Source organism: Hyaena hyaena, unplaced genomic scaffold (assembly GCF_003009895.1).
Source record: "Hyaena hyaena isolate Hyena2069 unplaced genomic scaffold, ASM300989v1 scaffold_1033, whole genome shotgun sequence".
Taxonomy (NCBI): Eukaryota; Metazoa; Chordata; class Mammalia; order Carnivora; family Hyaenidae; genus Hyaena; species Hyaena hyaena.
The window spans coordinates 176,484-192,567 of record NW_024081662.1 but is presented as its reverse complement, the minus strand read 5'-3'; the positions used below and the strand labels follow the sequence as shown (position 1 = coordinate 192,567).

Genomic DNA, 16,084 nt, shown 5'->3' with positions numbered 1-16,084 from the left:
CTCTCTCAGAAATTCTACAGCACTAGTCATTGGCACGTTCCCCTTTCTTGAAACGCTTCTCTCCCTTTTTTGCCTTCCTGCCATTCTCTTCTGGTTCTCCTAATTTTTCCATCACTCCTCATTCTCCTGTTCAGGTGTCATGTTCTCAGATCTGTATCTGAATCCTGATGTGCCTTAGGGCTCCATGTGGTTTGTCTCCCCAGTCTGTACCCACTCATGAATATACTGTCTTCCAAGAGCAGCAATACCCTGACGACTGCTGAATCTGAACGTCTAAGACACGCTGATGGCCTGAGCTCTAGAACTCTTTTGCTCGTGTGTTTCCTGCTTACCTCCATTTACTTGTCCCACTTGTATTCACAGCGAGGGCACTACAGTCAACACCCCTCACCAAAACAGAACTTGAGGCTGATTCTTGGGTTCCTCCTTCCTGTCACTCCTCCCTACAGCTCCTAGATGTCAATGTCTGATGGTTCACATGCTAAGTATGTCTCTGATGTGTCCATTCTCTCCACCCCTACCATTCCTCCTTGGCGCATGTATTCATTGTCTCTACCCTAGGTGATTGCCATGGCCTCCCAAGAGGAGATTCTCTACCTCCATGTATGCAACCCCCAAGTGGCTTCTGAGGAATCTTTATGAAAGGGCCATCTGTCATTTCATTGTTCAGCTTAAAAACCTTACATTGCACCCTAAATCTTTCCACTTTTAAGTTCCAGTTTCATAAATGGTGTTCAAGGCCCAAGGATTTGAACCCAACTCCCCTTCTCTCCCCCTGTACTGCCTTTTCTCATTTCTAACCTGCTGCTGCCTCTAAATACTTAGAGTCCTTAAACATATTTCCCACATCTCTTAGCTTTTCCCATGTTGCTCCATACATTTTATTTATTTTTGAGGGAGAGAGAGACAGAGTGCAAACGGGAGGGGCAGAGAGAGAGGGAGACATGGAATCTGAAGCAGGCTCCAGGCTCTGGGCTGTCAGCGCAGAGCCTGATGCGGAGCTGGAACTCAGGAACCGTGAGATCATGACCTGAGCAGAAATCGACCACTCAGCCGACTGAGCCACCCAGGTGTCCCATGTGTTCTACTTCCTTTATCGTGGTTATTCCCACTTCATCCCACTCCATTAGCATGCACCGACTCATCTTCCAATACCAGGTTCAAACTGATCTCCTGGAAGCCTTCCCTCACAGGCTCCCCATTTCCTCACTCACACCACAAGGGCATCTCCCTGTCAGGGATCCTAGAGTCTGAGACGGGCTTCTGTCCTAGGGCATCTTAGAGTCCTGCAAGTTCTTTTCATGGCTGGGCTCTACCACTTGCCCCACTTATGTCCTAATGGCTCTTATAATCATTCTTATGCAAAATGTCAAAGAAAAGAGTAAGTAAGACTTGAAAAGGAATGATAAAAAACAAAAAACAAAAAACAGAGAAACTGAACTGAACTGAACTGAACATCTGATTGCTTGGCATTGAATTTAGGTCAGTGGCTTCACTGTGCTGAGCTGTCTCATTCCGGCTCACAAGCACAACTGTTAAAAAAAAATCAGGAACCTTGCCAGCGAGTTGTTAAGATGCTTGAAGCTTGAAACGGGCCACGGTGGGAATGTTTACACCAGGGAAGTGGACAAGAACTACAAATCAGAGCTTTTGTTTTGCAGAGAGTCAATTTTCCAGTGGGTGACTGGTATTCATGATGGTGGGACAGTCAGTCCACTTCCATCAAGCATGTGATACCACGAACACTACAAGATGCCGGTTTCTCACAATTCACATTGTAAATTTCTTTCAATATATGTCCCTTCTCTCCATTCCTACCTCCGCTGCTTTAGTTCTGGTCCACATTGTCCCTGTCCTAGATCACTGCTGTTCCCTTTGAGAAGACCGTATCAGTAGAACAATAATACTCTTAAATCTGCCACTAGAGTAAGGTTTGGATAAGAACTCTTGGCAGTCTGGAGTGGAAGAAAAGAAGATAATTATTTTTGGGTACTTGGGAAAAATAACGTAGAATGCTTTCTTCTATCAAGGAGGCACTTTTGATTCCCCATTCGTTGCCTGTGAACTCGTTTTTCTAGTTGTAGTGACAGATGGATTTCTACAGATTCAATCTGCATCCACAGCACTTATTTGCAAAATATGGAGCCGGGGCCAGGTTGTAGCCTGCAGCCCTGTGACAGGGATGGTTCCTTGATCACAGTGATATTAACCCTGTGACATCCGACCTCACGATTATCCTGTTCGAGCTGGCTGATCAACACCAAATCATCAATGAAGATGCCCACGGGGAAGGGGGGAGAGCAGCGCGATATTACAGGGGCAGTGATTAGAGCCATTCCCAACCTTGACTTTGCCCCAAGCCTAGTCTGAGAAGAGAGGTTCTCACGGTGCCTCAGCGGCACTTGGCTGTCACCAGCCCGGCTGTATGATGCCCACAGTTAACTCGGACACAAGTGCAGGGATGCAGGAACACGGCGTTATCTTCTAAGCCGCGCAGCCTTGCAGCAGCCTCATTAAGAAAGTAAAACGTGTGCGGGTCTTTTGTGTAGCTTCTCTCCCTCTGGGTTGCTGAAGCTCTCTGGCTGTCAGCATGGCCCTCTGGGCCGGGAAAGTTCAGAGAATGACTTCAATAATATGACAGCCTCTTCCATTTAAAATGGGATTCAGTGCAGCTCCTGTCGGAGGTGTTCATTGAAAGTCCGTGCATGATTCATTCCTGTAGTCATTCAACAATGTCTCTCATGTTGCCCTGATTTAAGAAAAAGACAGAAAGAAAACTAGCTTTGTAGTTGCGATAACATGGATCAGGATGGTATAATTGCAGTGAAGAGGCCCCCGAGCTGGCAGTAATAGGCTGGTTCATCTGATGTGTACTGCCATTAGAAAATGACCCATGCGTGATGTTCTCCGGGGACAGGAAAGAGGCTTTTAAGAATTATACTCTGTGCAGCATGAAAGCTAATGAGCAAAAGAACACGTGCGAAGAAAAGCTACAGCTTCAGGAAGCATAGTCCCACGTAAAGCCTGTCATAGCCTTCCTCAAATTCATTAGGTTGGACTGGTCTTTTCCAGGACATGAGCTGCATCACACCCGTTCCCTTGCAGAGTCCCTACAGGTCATTCTGCATCGTGTCCCTATGCAATGAATACCACAGGATAATAGACGGAGAGGAGAAGAGGAAGGGTGTAGACACAGCCCGTAAATGAAGTGGAGACAGATGCTTACACAAAGATGAAAGAAGACATGATGGGCTTTAAGCTAAAAGAAAAAAAAAAAAAAAAAGAATTGATTGCACTTCTCCTTTTGAAGTCGTAGGACCGTTTCATGCTATTTTACTTCATCTGTAAGAACAGAACAGTGTCTGATTACTGTTTCCAGGCTGGGTGTTTTTATCATATATCTTAATTTTTTGACATGTTTAGAGATAAAAAATGTTTTCCAATCTAGTTTATGTTGCTCCTCTGTGTTTTGTTGTGGTGGTGGTGGTGGTGAGTTTTTTTGGTTTGTTTTAAAGTTTTGTTTATTTATTTTAAGAGAGAGAGAGTGCCTCAGCAGGGGAGGGGCAGAAAGAGAGGGAGAGAGAGTCCCAAGCAGGCTCCACGCTGCCAGCATGGAGCCCGATGTAGGGCTTGATCTCATGAACCATGAGATCATGACCTGAGCAGAAATCAAGAGTCAGACACTTAACTGACTGAGCTGCCCAGGCACGCCAGTATACTGCTCTGCTGTTTGAAACGTCCTACTTAGGGTTTAGGCCACATAGATTGGGAGTTTGGCATAGAGGCAAGTGCTTCAAAAGATTAACGCCTTGTTTGTCAAAGCTGAGCCCAGTTGGCCTACATTGTCACACCTGGGATTTGTACTGGAACAGGCCAGCATCTGCAAAGCCCAGAATCATGTGTCTTCCTTAGTATCTGAGGGCCCTCTGCTTCTGGAAGGCCTGAAGTGAGATAATCGATCAAGGCCATTATCCACCTTACATGAGGGTGGGGTGGCAGGCAAGGGGTATCCATTGCCCCAAGTCCACCTCTCTAAAGCATAAGACAGTGGTTCCTCTTTCAGAAAACCAGAGATACCATGATACCATGTTGCATATCCATCCTCTCTCTCCAAGGCTACCTTGAGCACCAAGATGCTATAGATAGATGACACGGAAAAGGACTCCCCATCATAGGGACAGTGCCCTGGTAACAAATAAAAGTTGGAAGAAAGCCATAGTATTCACAGAATTAGAGCATAATGATAGCTCTATAAACTCCAAAGGTACAGCCATCTCTAAGTGGCCTGGGGGATCTTGATTCCTTGATTCCTTGACATCCTAGATCAGACGCAGAGCCTCAGTATACCTCTTTTCTCTTGCCTATTTTTATCTTTTCAAACTATTAATACTAGTTTTGTTTCCAAAGGCCAACTGACTTTCCCAGAGGCAACCAGTTGCCTAGAACAGTCAAATGATAATTCTTACATTTAATATAGACACAAGTTACTTTTACCTGATATTTCAAGATCATTTTGAGAAAACAGTCCAGTAGCTATACAGAGTCTTCAAAGAGTGTAGAGAGAGCTATTATTTGAAATGGTCCTAGTAATTGAAAACTATAGTATCAGCTTATTAGAAACTAATGGGGTGAATGAAGGGACTAGAGTCTGTTTGACTTACCCCTACCTATTTCAACCCAGCTGCTTATCTGGTATCCCCTAATCTGAGGAAGAAGACTGTAAAACTGCTATTGAGTGGTAGGAGTTGGTTTTGACAGGGAAGTTATGCTTTGCCTTTGATTTCCTTTCTTTGATACTAACAAGATCGTCTTCAACAAAGTGTGAGTTATAATCCTTGTCCATTTAATTTTTTTAATTACTGAGAAATAATTAATGCAATAAATTGCCACTAAATACCTGACACACTCAAGGATTTGTTAGGGTATGAAAATTGGAATAATGTATAATAAATATTCCTACAATTTAGTGAGTATCAGCAAGGGCACTGATGTCAAAAAACCACAACTAAAATTTGAGCCTGTCCTCCTAGTAGCTGTGTGTCCTTGAAAAAAACCCTACACCTAAGTCAGTCTTCTCTTTTGTAAAAAGAATTTAGTAATAGTGACTATCTCATAATGGGATTGTCATGACAAAAGGTAAAAGCATTTAACTCACTGTTTGGATTAGACTAAGTGATCAACAAATATAGCTAGCTATTTCATCTATAATGGAAAATCTTCAAAGAAGATGGAAGTGTGAAGGAATTGATGGGCACCCAAGAAGGCGAACTTGGAAGATATTGAAAAATGGCACAAGGCACAAACTATAAAAATTCAGCAGAGGGAGAAGCCAGTTCTGAATCAGCATTTTTCTTCATATTCTTCACCAGCCCTGCCACAGTTGACCTACTGTAATTCCATTTCAAAGCTATTTACAAGGAGCAGAATTTGGATTCAGAGATAGCTCATGTGTCCCCTAGGAACATAGAAAAATATCAACATCTTATCATTCCGAGATAAGTAACTTTCATATTAAAATTATTAATTTTAGTATTTGAAGACAGTCCACCACATTACGAATATTTTACTTAATTAACACAGCATGTTCATTCCAACGCTTGGGTGGGTTTGGCGGAGGTGATAAAAACTGGCTCCCTTCTCATTAATTTGTTCTGTAGACACTTGCCCTCTTAACTGCTCATTTTCCCGTCTTCACATCTGTAACTAACAACAGCTGAGGCAGCAATACCCTGCAAATACAGTTTGCTACTTTGCCATCTCGTTCAGTTTCCGATTGTTGGATCTGTAACAGAGTATTCAAATCCTAGTTAAAATAAGGTCCGTCACAATCTTGCCAATTTATAGTCCCACATCAATTTTCATTCTGATTTTTCATAATTGTGGCACATGAGGAGAAATGTTTCCTTGGCAGAATATTAATGAATTATCCTCAAACTAAAGAGTATTCAATAACTGTTGTATTTCGCTAAGAACACAATTCCGTTTTCAGATTGATAAGATCCAGACATTTTTAATCTTTCAGCCCTTCAATCTCCACAGAGTGCATTTTTTTTATTTGCTAGGAGCCGTTCATCCATTCCTAACCTTTTTACCTTCAGAAAACAAATGATACATGGGACTTGAAAATTGAATTAATCTGGGCTGCAAAAGAAATAAAAACAGCTAATGTCTTTATGATTTCCATAGCAAGCCTACAGGGCAGCTACGGTGGCTGTTTCTGTTTCGTAAGATGCATTATATCTCGCGAATCCTCAATAAATATGAAAAAGTGATCATTTCACAGCCAAGAATTGACAAACCGGAACACATTTCTCATTTGAACGGACAAGACAAGCAGGTTCCCTCTAACTCTGCCAACTCGCCTTCGGGTGGGCTGTGTCCCGGGCAGATGCTGTTGGTTCATTCTTAGGTCACTGGTCTAGCAGTTCTGTTGGTCTGTTTCTGGACCAAGGCTCAGATTCACATCCAAAAAGCCTTCTGTCTTCAGCACCATGCTGCACCCTTCCGTCTCTAACGTCACTTAAGGAAACGGGCAGCTCCAGGGCAACAATCCTAGGTGTCGATCTCTTGCCTGGGGAGCGTGTGGAGAAAACGATGGGATTCATGAATGTCAGGTGGGCCTCCCCTCACTTAAGTTTTCATTTTGAAACTTCAGAGCATTATTCGCCTCCCCCACATATCTTTATGTGCCTTAAGCGTGGTTACCGCGGGGCCCCAGTGCAGAGCTGGGGGCTGGTGTCTCTGCACTACTATTTACATTCACAAGTCTCGCCTGGGGAGGGAGCCACTGTTGTGCACTGCATCAGTGCTCTCCGCAAAGATGCATCACACCCCCAGGTCTGGGCCTGGACCACGATGGGACCACACAGCCCCCAGAAGCTTTCTCTCTCCTTTAATATTATTTGAAGTGCACTTCCTTTTCCTATCAAGACATTCTGCTTCTGTAGGTCTGAACGGCTCTATTATCATAAGACTGGGCACCTGGGCACCTCAGTTGGTTAAGCATCTGACTCTTGGTTTTGGCTCTGGTCGTGAGCTCCTGGTTTGTGAGTTCGAGCCCCATGTTGGGCTCCAGGCTGACAATGCAGAGCCTGCTTGGGATTCTCTCTCTCACTCTTTCCCTCAAAATAAGTAAATAAACTTAAAAACAAAAGACTCATTTCCTTTCACCCCTATTTTGGTTTAGAGCTGGTGTAATAAATGCGTCTCTCATAGGTTATGTCAGTTTATTGTTGAACATTTTGAAGACGGCTCTGTGAGAGAATGGAAGGGTTCAGTAAGCAAATACATAAATAATCTCTTGAAGCAAGGCCACCGCCTCTTTCCTCCCCCACCCCCCTTCACTCCTCCCCTCTTTTTGTTCTCATCTTACCTACGTATGTTCTGCAAAACCAATGGGGCTTTCACCATTTTCCCAGATAGAAGTCAGAATTTCAAAAGATGTCCTTCACCTTTTCAACCTGTGCTTTGAGTCTCCAGCCAGAAATAAGGCTCTATTACATTTACCATTATATGGACTGTAAAGTGTGTTCACATTGTCTGTTCTTTGCTGTGGAATTAAATGGTAAGGAAGACTGTTGGTGATAAGTGTTCTACATTCATAGCAAGTTATTTTCCTACATGTAAAACAATTCTTGCTAGAATGAGTTTGATACAGCTAGGAATAATGTCATAAAAATAGTAAAAGAGCAGAATTTTTCAGGGCCAATGGATATATGCATCAGGGTGGTATATCTAGGCAAGGGAAAGAATAGAAAGCAATTGTTTGCAAGGAGAGATGTACCTCAGAGACATGGCGAGTTCGGGTCCAGACCACTGCAACAAAGCGAAGATCGTAATAAAGCGAGTCAAACGAATTTTTTTTGGCTTCCCACTGCGTATAAGAGTTACGTTCACACTGCACTGTACTGTAGCCTATTTACATTATGTCTAAAAATGCAATGTGCATACCATAATTAAAAAATACCCATGGCTAAAATAGGCTAGCCGTCATCTGAGCTTTCCACGAGGTGCGGTCCCTGGTCACTGATCACAGATCGCCATGACAAACATAATAATGAAAAACCTTGACAGGCTTTGAGAATTGCCAAAATGTAACACAAAGATGAGAGCAAGCAAATGCTGTTGGAGAAATGGTGCCAATGGACTCATCTGAAGGGAGGTTGCTGCCAACCTTCCATTTGCAGAAGACGCAGTATCTGCAGAGCGTGTTAAAGCAAAGCTCAATGAAACTCGGTATGTCTGCAATGTTAAAACAAATGTCTCCCAGGTGCCTCTGTGTATGAGGTATTCTGGGAGACAGTGAGGACCATGACGTGGCTTTCATACCAATTTCTTGTTCTCAAAGTCTGATGGGCTTTCCTTTTTTGTATAACCTGTAAACCTCCTAGGTATGCAGCCCCATGAGCTGATGTTCTGAGTCTTATGTCAGCCTGCAGAGCATGTCCAGGGAAGGCTTTGACTGTGGGCACAAAGTAGATGCAGGGGCAGATGGCCATTACTCTTAATTATATTCTTAATATGTGATGTCCTTTTAAAAACTTAAAAGAACTCAATAAGTTAAAACCACTTGGAGACTGAAGTAGGGTGACTAACGTGAGGGTAAAACAATGGGACACAGAAAGATCAAAGGGTGGTTTTCTAAATTCCACCCTTGCCCGCCACCTCCCCACCCCCATCAGCAGGCACAGGGTAGGGCTTCTAGCTTGGCCTTTCCCCAGAAAGGTTGTTGTCTCAGGTGTTCTAGACTGAAGATAGCTTGTTTCCATGTGGTGTGACCAGCAGAGCTCATCTCCTAACTCAGGGACTATTTGGAAGCCATTGTTTCCACAGTATTTCTAAGTTGAGTGAAGGCGCTTGGATGTAAGCCAAAGGAGAGCAAGATATTGTCCTCTGCCAAAGACTGGAATATAACTTTACTGTCCTCCACAGAAAGTGAAAACTCTCATGTGCTCTCGAAATACAGGTTATTTATTAACAATGCATATCGATTGTTTCCATTTTTTAAATCTGACCGTCAACCATAGCTTAGTGTCTGTGTTTTAAAACAATCTAAGATCTTAAAGATTTTCTGAGAATTGTGTTAAGTCGATGGTTCCACTTTCTCTAAAGGAGTCAGTAGGGTTCATGGTACGAGCTCTGGAAAGACCTTGTTTTACATCATGAAGTAAATCTGTTTTATATTTCTACCACCACATCATTTTCATGTAATTGTAACCTTCTTCCCAGAATTTATAAGAACAGTTCACTTCTTTTAAGAATGCATTTTTGGGGCACCTGGGTGGCCCAGTCGGTTAAGCATCCCACTCTTGATCTTGGCTCAGGTCACGATCTCACCGTTCGTGAGTTCAAGCCCCGCATCGGGCTCTGCACTGACAGTATGGAGCCTGCTTGGGACTCTCTCTCTCCCTCTCTCTCTGCCCCTCCTTTCTCAAAATAAATGAATAAAAACTTGAAAAAAAAAGAATGCATTTTAAGCCACTTGTGGGGGGATTAAAATAATCACAAGAAATAAATTGTGATCCACTTCAAAAAAAAGAAAAGAAATCCAAGCAACTGACCCACTCACAAGGACACAACAGATACACTCTTTTAAGTGCTGCATTCTGTATTATCTGTTCATGGTACATGGTCACTTATTGGAGTGTTTTACCAGAATGTTCTCCTGGGAGTTGGTGTTGAAACAGTAAAAAGCATGCCACATCTTCCTCTAGTTGCTGCCTTTTGTCCAAGGCATTGAACATTGAATTAGTCAGAGGGTGAATCATTTTGTTCACTAGGGCATGGAAGACACAAACTCAGAAGCCACTTTGATGATCCCTGGGTGAAATGAGCTTTTGCTGAAAGGTGAGATAGTAAGAGAATGAGCCAATTTAATTAGAAGGAAAACCACCTGATCGTGTGTGAATACTCCAGATATCATTGAAACAAAGCAAACAACAAATACGAGAGGTATAATTTATAGCTGTCAGACAATACCAATAGAGGTTCCTGTCTTTGTACCATAAAAAAAAAAAAAAGTACCAGCGTCAAATTGTCTTCACTGATCGTTCTGCATCAGGATGTGAATATCAGCAAATTTTTTGGCATCGTCCCCTTGTCCACTCTTAGCACAGAAGGAGACCTTCCTAGGAAATCAGTATTTGTATAACGCAGTGCCGAAGGGCGTCTGAAGGGCGCCTTGTGACCAAGCACTCTGATGCTGTGACATATCCATTGTGTTCTTCCTGGCACAACCGGGTCAAAAGGTGGTTTTTCTTTGCAGGTTACCAGCCAGTCCTGTCTGGGCGGCAGGGGTTCCAAAGTGCCACAGGTGTGCAGCAGCCGCCTCCTCAGAACCAGAGCGTGATGCGCACCCAACCTGCGGCACCGGTGCAGAGCCTGATGGTCTCCTACCCAGCAATGTCTTCTTATCAGGTGTGCGTCAGCAGCTTCGGAAATTGTGCTTTATAAAGTAGCACTTGCCCAAGTAGAGGCTGTGAGGACGCCCTGTAACTGGGTGGCTGGCAGGGGGTGGGGGTGGGGTGGGGGGAGTGGGGTGCAGCGCCCAGCACCTGCGGGTGGTTGACTTTGAATCAAGCTTAGAAGAAAAGTAGAGTGGGACAGGCATGCTTCTCTAACTACCATGGCTTTTGAATGTCCTGCTAAAGTTATTGAAACTTCCACTCATGGAAAAAAAATTCTACAGCCTAAAGTGTCATTCGTGAAGACCTTCTGATAGGCCGTTGAAATTTTGCTTCTTGGGAAAAAGCCTTCATGGCAAGCTTCCATTCATTTTTGGACACAACCTCTGAAAGTTCATTTTACCACAATTTTAACTTAAAAAGAGCGAGGGCAGTTCAGGTTTCTTCAAAAGGTGTGTGCAGAGGGTCTACCAACTGCATTTTCGTGACTATACCCATCCCGGGCATTTAAAAAATATCACGTACCCTTTTGTGATTTACTTCCTGAAGTACGCCAAAGGGTTAGGGAAATGCTTTGGTCATGAAATACAGCTGCACCAGCTACTTCTGGCTCTGAAACGAACAAACGAACAAACAAAGCCACAAACCAAAGCAAAATAAGAAGTCTGTCCTCGGCCCTCCTACGCTGACAGTGCTTGTTCACATTGCATCGCTTTCTACCTCCAGCTTCGTGCTCTCTGACGCTGCAGGTTGAGAGCGAGGGAGGGACAAAAGAGACAAGAGCCCCCTTTGCTGTAGATGATTCGAGGCCACTGTATCTACAGAAAACCAGGATGGGAGTGCGGCTTTCCCCACCAAGCGAAAGCCAGAGCGGGAGATCCAGACTAGTCCCTGGAAGGTAACAGGAGAGGAAGGAAGGAAGCTCTGAACCAGCACCTTCCGAGCATTCACCAGATAGGTCCCAGCACCGGTACATCATCTCTGCACGGCTTCCAGTGGCCCTTTGAGCAGGTGTCATTATGCAAATGGTCTAGGGAATCAGAGAGGCTATGTGACTTGCCCGATGTAAAACAGTTGATAAAAGGGCAGTCCGGGATGGGTGACCAGTTAGATCTAACCCAAACGCTTGCGTATGTTTTGTGACATGGCGGTAGCTCCCTGGACCCGCAAACACAACCTCTTCACGATGGGCTCTCTCTCTTGTGTCTCCCTCCAGGTGCCAATGACCCAGGGCTCTCAAGGGCTGCCCCAGCAGTCATACCAACAGGCAATCATGCTACCTAACCAGGCAGGTCAAGGGTCCCTCCAGGCCACCGCGATGCCTGTTTACTGTAACGTCACACCGCCGACCCCTCAGAACAACCTTAGGCTGATCGGTCCACACTGCCCCTCCAGCACTGTCCCTGTGATGGCGGCTAGCTGCCGGACAAATTGTGCAAATGTCAACAACACCGGGTGGCAGGTCAAATTCTGAGCGCTCTGGCTGTGGGACGTTTCTCAAGATGAGTCATGGCCACCGAGGCAAGAGGAACAAGGTGGGACACTGGCCGAGGACTTACACATTCTCTCAACACTCAGAGGGTCGCTGCCGGTATTCTGTAAAAAAAAAAAAAAAAGAAAAAAAAAAAAGAAAACCCCACAAAGACAAATACACACGTTAGCTGGTTAATGGTGCATATTTCTGTCATGTCTGCTAGGTACGCCTTTATAGCTTAGCTAGTGACATGAATTCATCAAGGTAAGATTTTCTCCTACCACTGAACACCACTGTGTAGATTATAATATATCCCTCATTTGGATTCTTAGTTTTGTACTTTGTGTTGAGTTTGTGATGCTACAAGTATTTAAAAATTATATGCTGAAATCACATTGTACCAAAGCTGTAATGGGAAAGAAAAGAATTGATGATTGGAAGGACTAATTTATATACACTATAGAGTTTTCTTTTTTTTTTTAATGGATATATACTGTATTGTAGTGTTGAATCAAAATAAAATGATTTGGCCTTATGGAGGAAGGTCATGTTTTTACCACCAGTTTGGTTCACTCTCTGTCCCAGTATGTGTTTGCTCATGTGTGACTCGTGTCCCTTGGGACTTTATTGCATGCACAATGCAAGGTAAAGATGTTCCAGGTATTTGATAATGAATTGGCATTGCGCTGGGAGATGTGGTGGGAAACACCTAACCAATTGTATTTTCTTGTCCTAATACAACAGGGGTCCTGGGAATAAGATGGCTTCCATCTCATCCATTCATCGGCTGCACATTTTTGAAACATATACCTTGATTTTGGTTTACTGAATCCACGTATCTATATTTCCCCCAACTGATAACACCTGAGAGACCTGATCACAGCTGCCCTATAGCAATCCCTGTTCTACCTTCTTTGAGTTCCTCATTCTACCTGGAAAACAACATTTCTTTGTTTAGAGGGAAGTCAGAAGAGGCATGGTCTAATTCTATCAATTATATTGGGTCATACAGTATAACGTGTCATTAGTTTTAAGGGTGAGTCAGTAATTCAAAGGTGCTAATGTTTATCCGAGTAACTGAAAAGAAGGTAAAATATCACAAGAATTTAGTCACAAAGACTTAGAACATTGGGAAAAAAACATTTAGAAGAAGCCTGTTTTGATCAAATCCTAAATGTTTATTTAATCCTCTATAGATTCTGCAGGTAAGATTGATTTATAACAACCTTTGAAAAAATAATAACAGGACATCAAATATCAGCTTTGGCCCTTCTGGGAGGTATTTATTGGGGGACTATAACCTCATAACCTTCACACTGCTATCGCAGTACAATGATTAATAGTTATCTATTTTATACTCTCTGCCTAAAAACCATTATTGCCAATGAGAGGGGCAGGGAAAGTGTATCTGGATAATTCCCACTGTTCTTCATATTATCACATGATCTATATTAGATCTTCCCATTTTCATGTTGATTAGTTGGAGATAGAGTTAAGGTAATAGTTAAAAACTCTGTGTGAGAAGGTGCAAGGAAACACACAACAAGAGACTCTTTTTTAAAAAAAAAATTTAATGTTTATTCATTTTTGAAAGAGAGAGATAGAGACAGAGTGTGAGTGGGGAGGGGCAGAGAGAGGGAGACACAGAATTGGAAGCAGGCTCTAGGCTCGGAGGTGTCCGCACAGAGCCCGACACGGGGCTTGAACAAACAGACCAGATCTCGAGATCATGACCTGAGCCAAAGTCGGATGCTTAACCGACTGAGCCACGCAGGTGCCCGAAAAGACTCTTAATGATAGAGAACAACCTGAGGGTTGATGGAGGGAGGTGGATGGGAGATGGTCAGGATGGGGAATGGGTATTAAGGAGGGCCCTTGTGATGAGCAGTGAGTTTTGTACACAAGTGATGAATCACCGAATTCTACTCCTGAAACCAATATTGCACTGGTTAACTAAGATTTAAATATACAAAAATTACAAAAAATTTGACCTAGTATTTCTTCTTTTTTGGTAAGGTTTTACTTATTTATTTTGAGAGAGAGAGAGAGGGAAGGAGGAGCAGAAAGGGAGGGAGAGAGAGAATCCCACGCTGATAGTTTAGAGCTCATGACATGAGATCATGGCCTGAGCCAAAACCGAGAGTCAGATTCCCAAGCATGTGAGCCATATATGTGCCACAAGGATTACCATTTCTTAATTTTGTAGTAGCATTTCCTTTTTCCATTTAAAGAGGCACTTTTACGCCTATGCTCATTAGCCTCATTCCTTGTGACGTCTGTCCCATTTACCTAAATCTCAGTCTCCTGAATTTCTTTATTTGTAAGGAAACCTTACACATGAAAAACATTATAAAAAGAGGATGTTGCATTTTTTTATGGACTCATTAAACCAATAGGCTGAGTAGCTATTAAACCGATAGCCGCTCTGAGAAGGAGCAATGTGTCTGCCTACTTAATGCCTTCCCCTAATGGAAGGAGGGGGCTGACCAACTGAGGTTCACTTCAGCAATGTGGTCTCCATTTAGGTTTCTCATCTTGGAGGTGATCCCAGATCAAGTATCCAAATATGAGTCTGAGTGTTTTTCTTCTTTTCATAGAATTCTGAGAAATGTGTATCTTTTCTTTAATGATTCCTAGCATGACTGAGCCTTCTTTCCCAGGGATTTGAAACATACATCATGCCTTTGGTAAAGACAGGTCTTCTCTCTCTTTGGCCTCCCTCCCCCAAACATGCCAATCTCTTTCCTCTTTAGAGTTTTGACTTTTCTTGCATGAAGCTCTTTGTATACTATTTCAGGCTGAGCCCTCTTCTCTAAAGAATTGATAAATTCTGATTTACATTATTCCAAATCTTATGCTATGCGTACGGCCTTTTACACTATGCTGCTGGACATGGCTGTGTAGAATGTTTTATCAGTGAAGTGTTTCCAGAATTGATCATCAGAACATTGCAGTGTTTCACGTTGCTTAATAATTTTATCCCAATCACATTTTGTAATGATACATTATTCAGCTCATGGGCTTATATAGAGAGACGTGGACACATATATATGTAACAATATAGATCAGTAGATACATTCATCCCTCATGATCCTCTGTGTGGGTGTAAATGAGAACAAGAGTGACTTATGCATTCATTTATTTGGCAAACTTTACTGCATTCTCGATTATAGCCTAATTAGGTGGCACCGTTCCAAATGAGTACAAATAAATTTAAAGCACTTAGATTTATTCTTGTAAGTTTTATCATACACTTAGTTATTCTGCGATAGTTAGAACTAAATGTTCTGACTAGGATGCCAATGAATTTCAGCCATAATTATTTTATTGTTTTAATATAGTTTCACAGGATGTGGGATGGGATAGGAGAGTGTGTTATATAACATTATGGAAATGGAATTATGTAATTACTTAGAAGTGCGGTTGGAGGATTTCAAAGAAAGTTATAAATCATCCTTATAAAAATAAGTGGGGTACACACTTCATAAGCTTTACAAGAGAGATTTGAAGTACGAAGCAAATATAATCGCGGAAGGAAGAACATGGCAGAAGAAATGGCTCTGAGATCTAATAAATGCACTTTCAGGGTCCGCTTCCACATTTGCCAGCAGCGGGAGTGCAGTAGGATGTTTTCTGCCCCCACCCTGCTGTGTCCAGTGTGCATGGGTACGCCCCGGTCACAGAGGTGAGGCCCACCCCTCTCCTGTGCCCTACCACCTGTCATCACGGGGGACTCGATCGCCTGGAGACCAGAAAGAAAGCCTTGTAAATACCTTCCCCTAAGGGCAGAGTCAAAACAAGTCATTTGGGTTTGTTCCCAAGTAATACCTTAGAACAGTAGTTTCTAAACTATCTTTCCATGGAAGACCCTTTCCTTGGGTTAGGAACAGTCGTTATCTGACAAAGTCAGTTCCAAGGATAATAATGGGTGGGAAACAAGGTTACTGGAGGTTGAGCAACCCTTTTAAAGATTCCAATTTCTGGAAACCTTTAATATATCGCTTTAGATTATGAGTTTCCAAGTGGAAGATATAATTTGCATGGTTTCTCATGCCTAGCTGAACACAATACCTTTCTTTCACAGACTGTATCAAATGAATAATATTTTGAGGAATAAATATTTAAAAAAATTTTTTTTAATGTTTATTTTTGAGAGAGGGAGAGACAGAGCACCATCGGGGCAGGGCTATTTATTTTTGAGAGAGAG

At 42.8% G+C, this 16,084-nt stretch overlaps 1 protein-coding gene across 14 annotated transcripts in view; it reads left to right on the top strand.

Annotated features, from left to right (window-relative positions):
• The window catches only part of ARPP21 (cAMP regulated phosphoprotein 21), a 156,411-nt gene extending 144,053 nt beyond the window's left edge, over positions 1-12,358 (top strand). For all 14 annotated transcript variants that reach the window (XM_039221924.1, XM_039221929.1, XM_039221930.1 and 11 more), the window contains 2 exons: positions 10,265-10,416; positions 11,620-12,358. In XM_039221924.1, coding sequence (XP_039077855.1) covers positions 10,265-10,416; positions 11,620-11,877 — 410 coding nt within the window. In that variant the 3' untranslated portion in view covers positions 11,878-12,358. The remainder of the gene's footprint in view (positions 1-10,264; positions 10,417-11,619) is intronic.
• Positions 12,359-16,084: the final 3,726 nt, after the last annotated feature.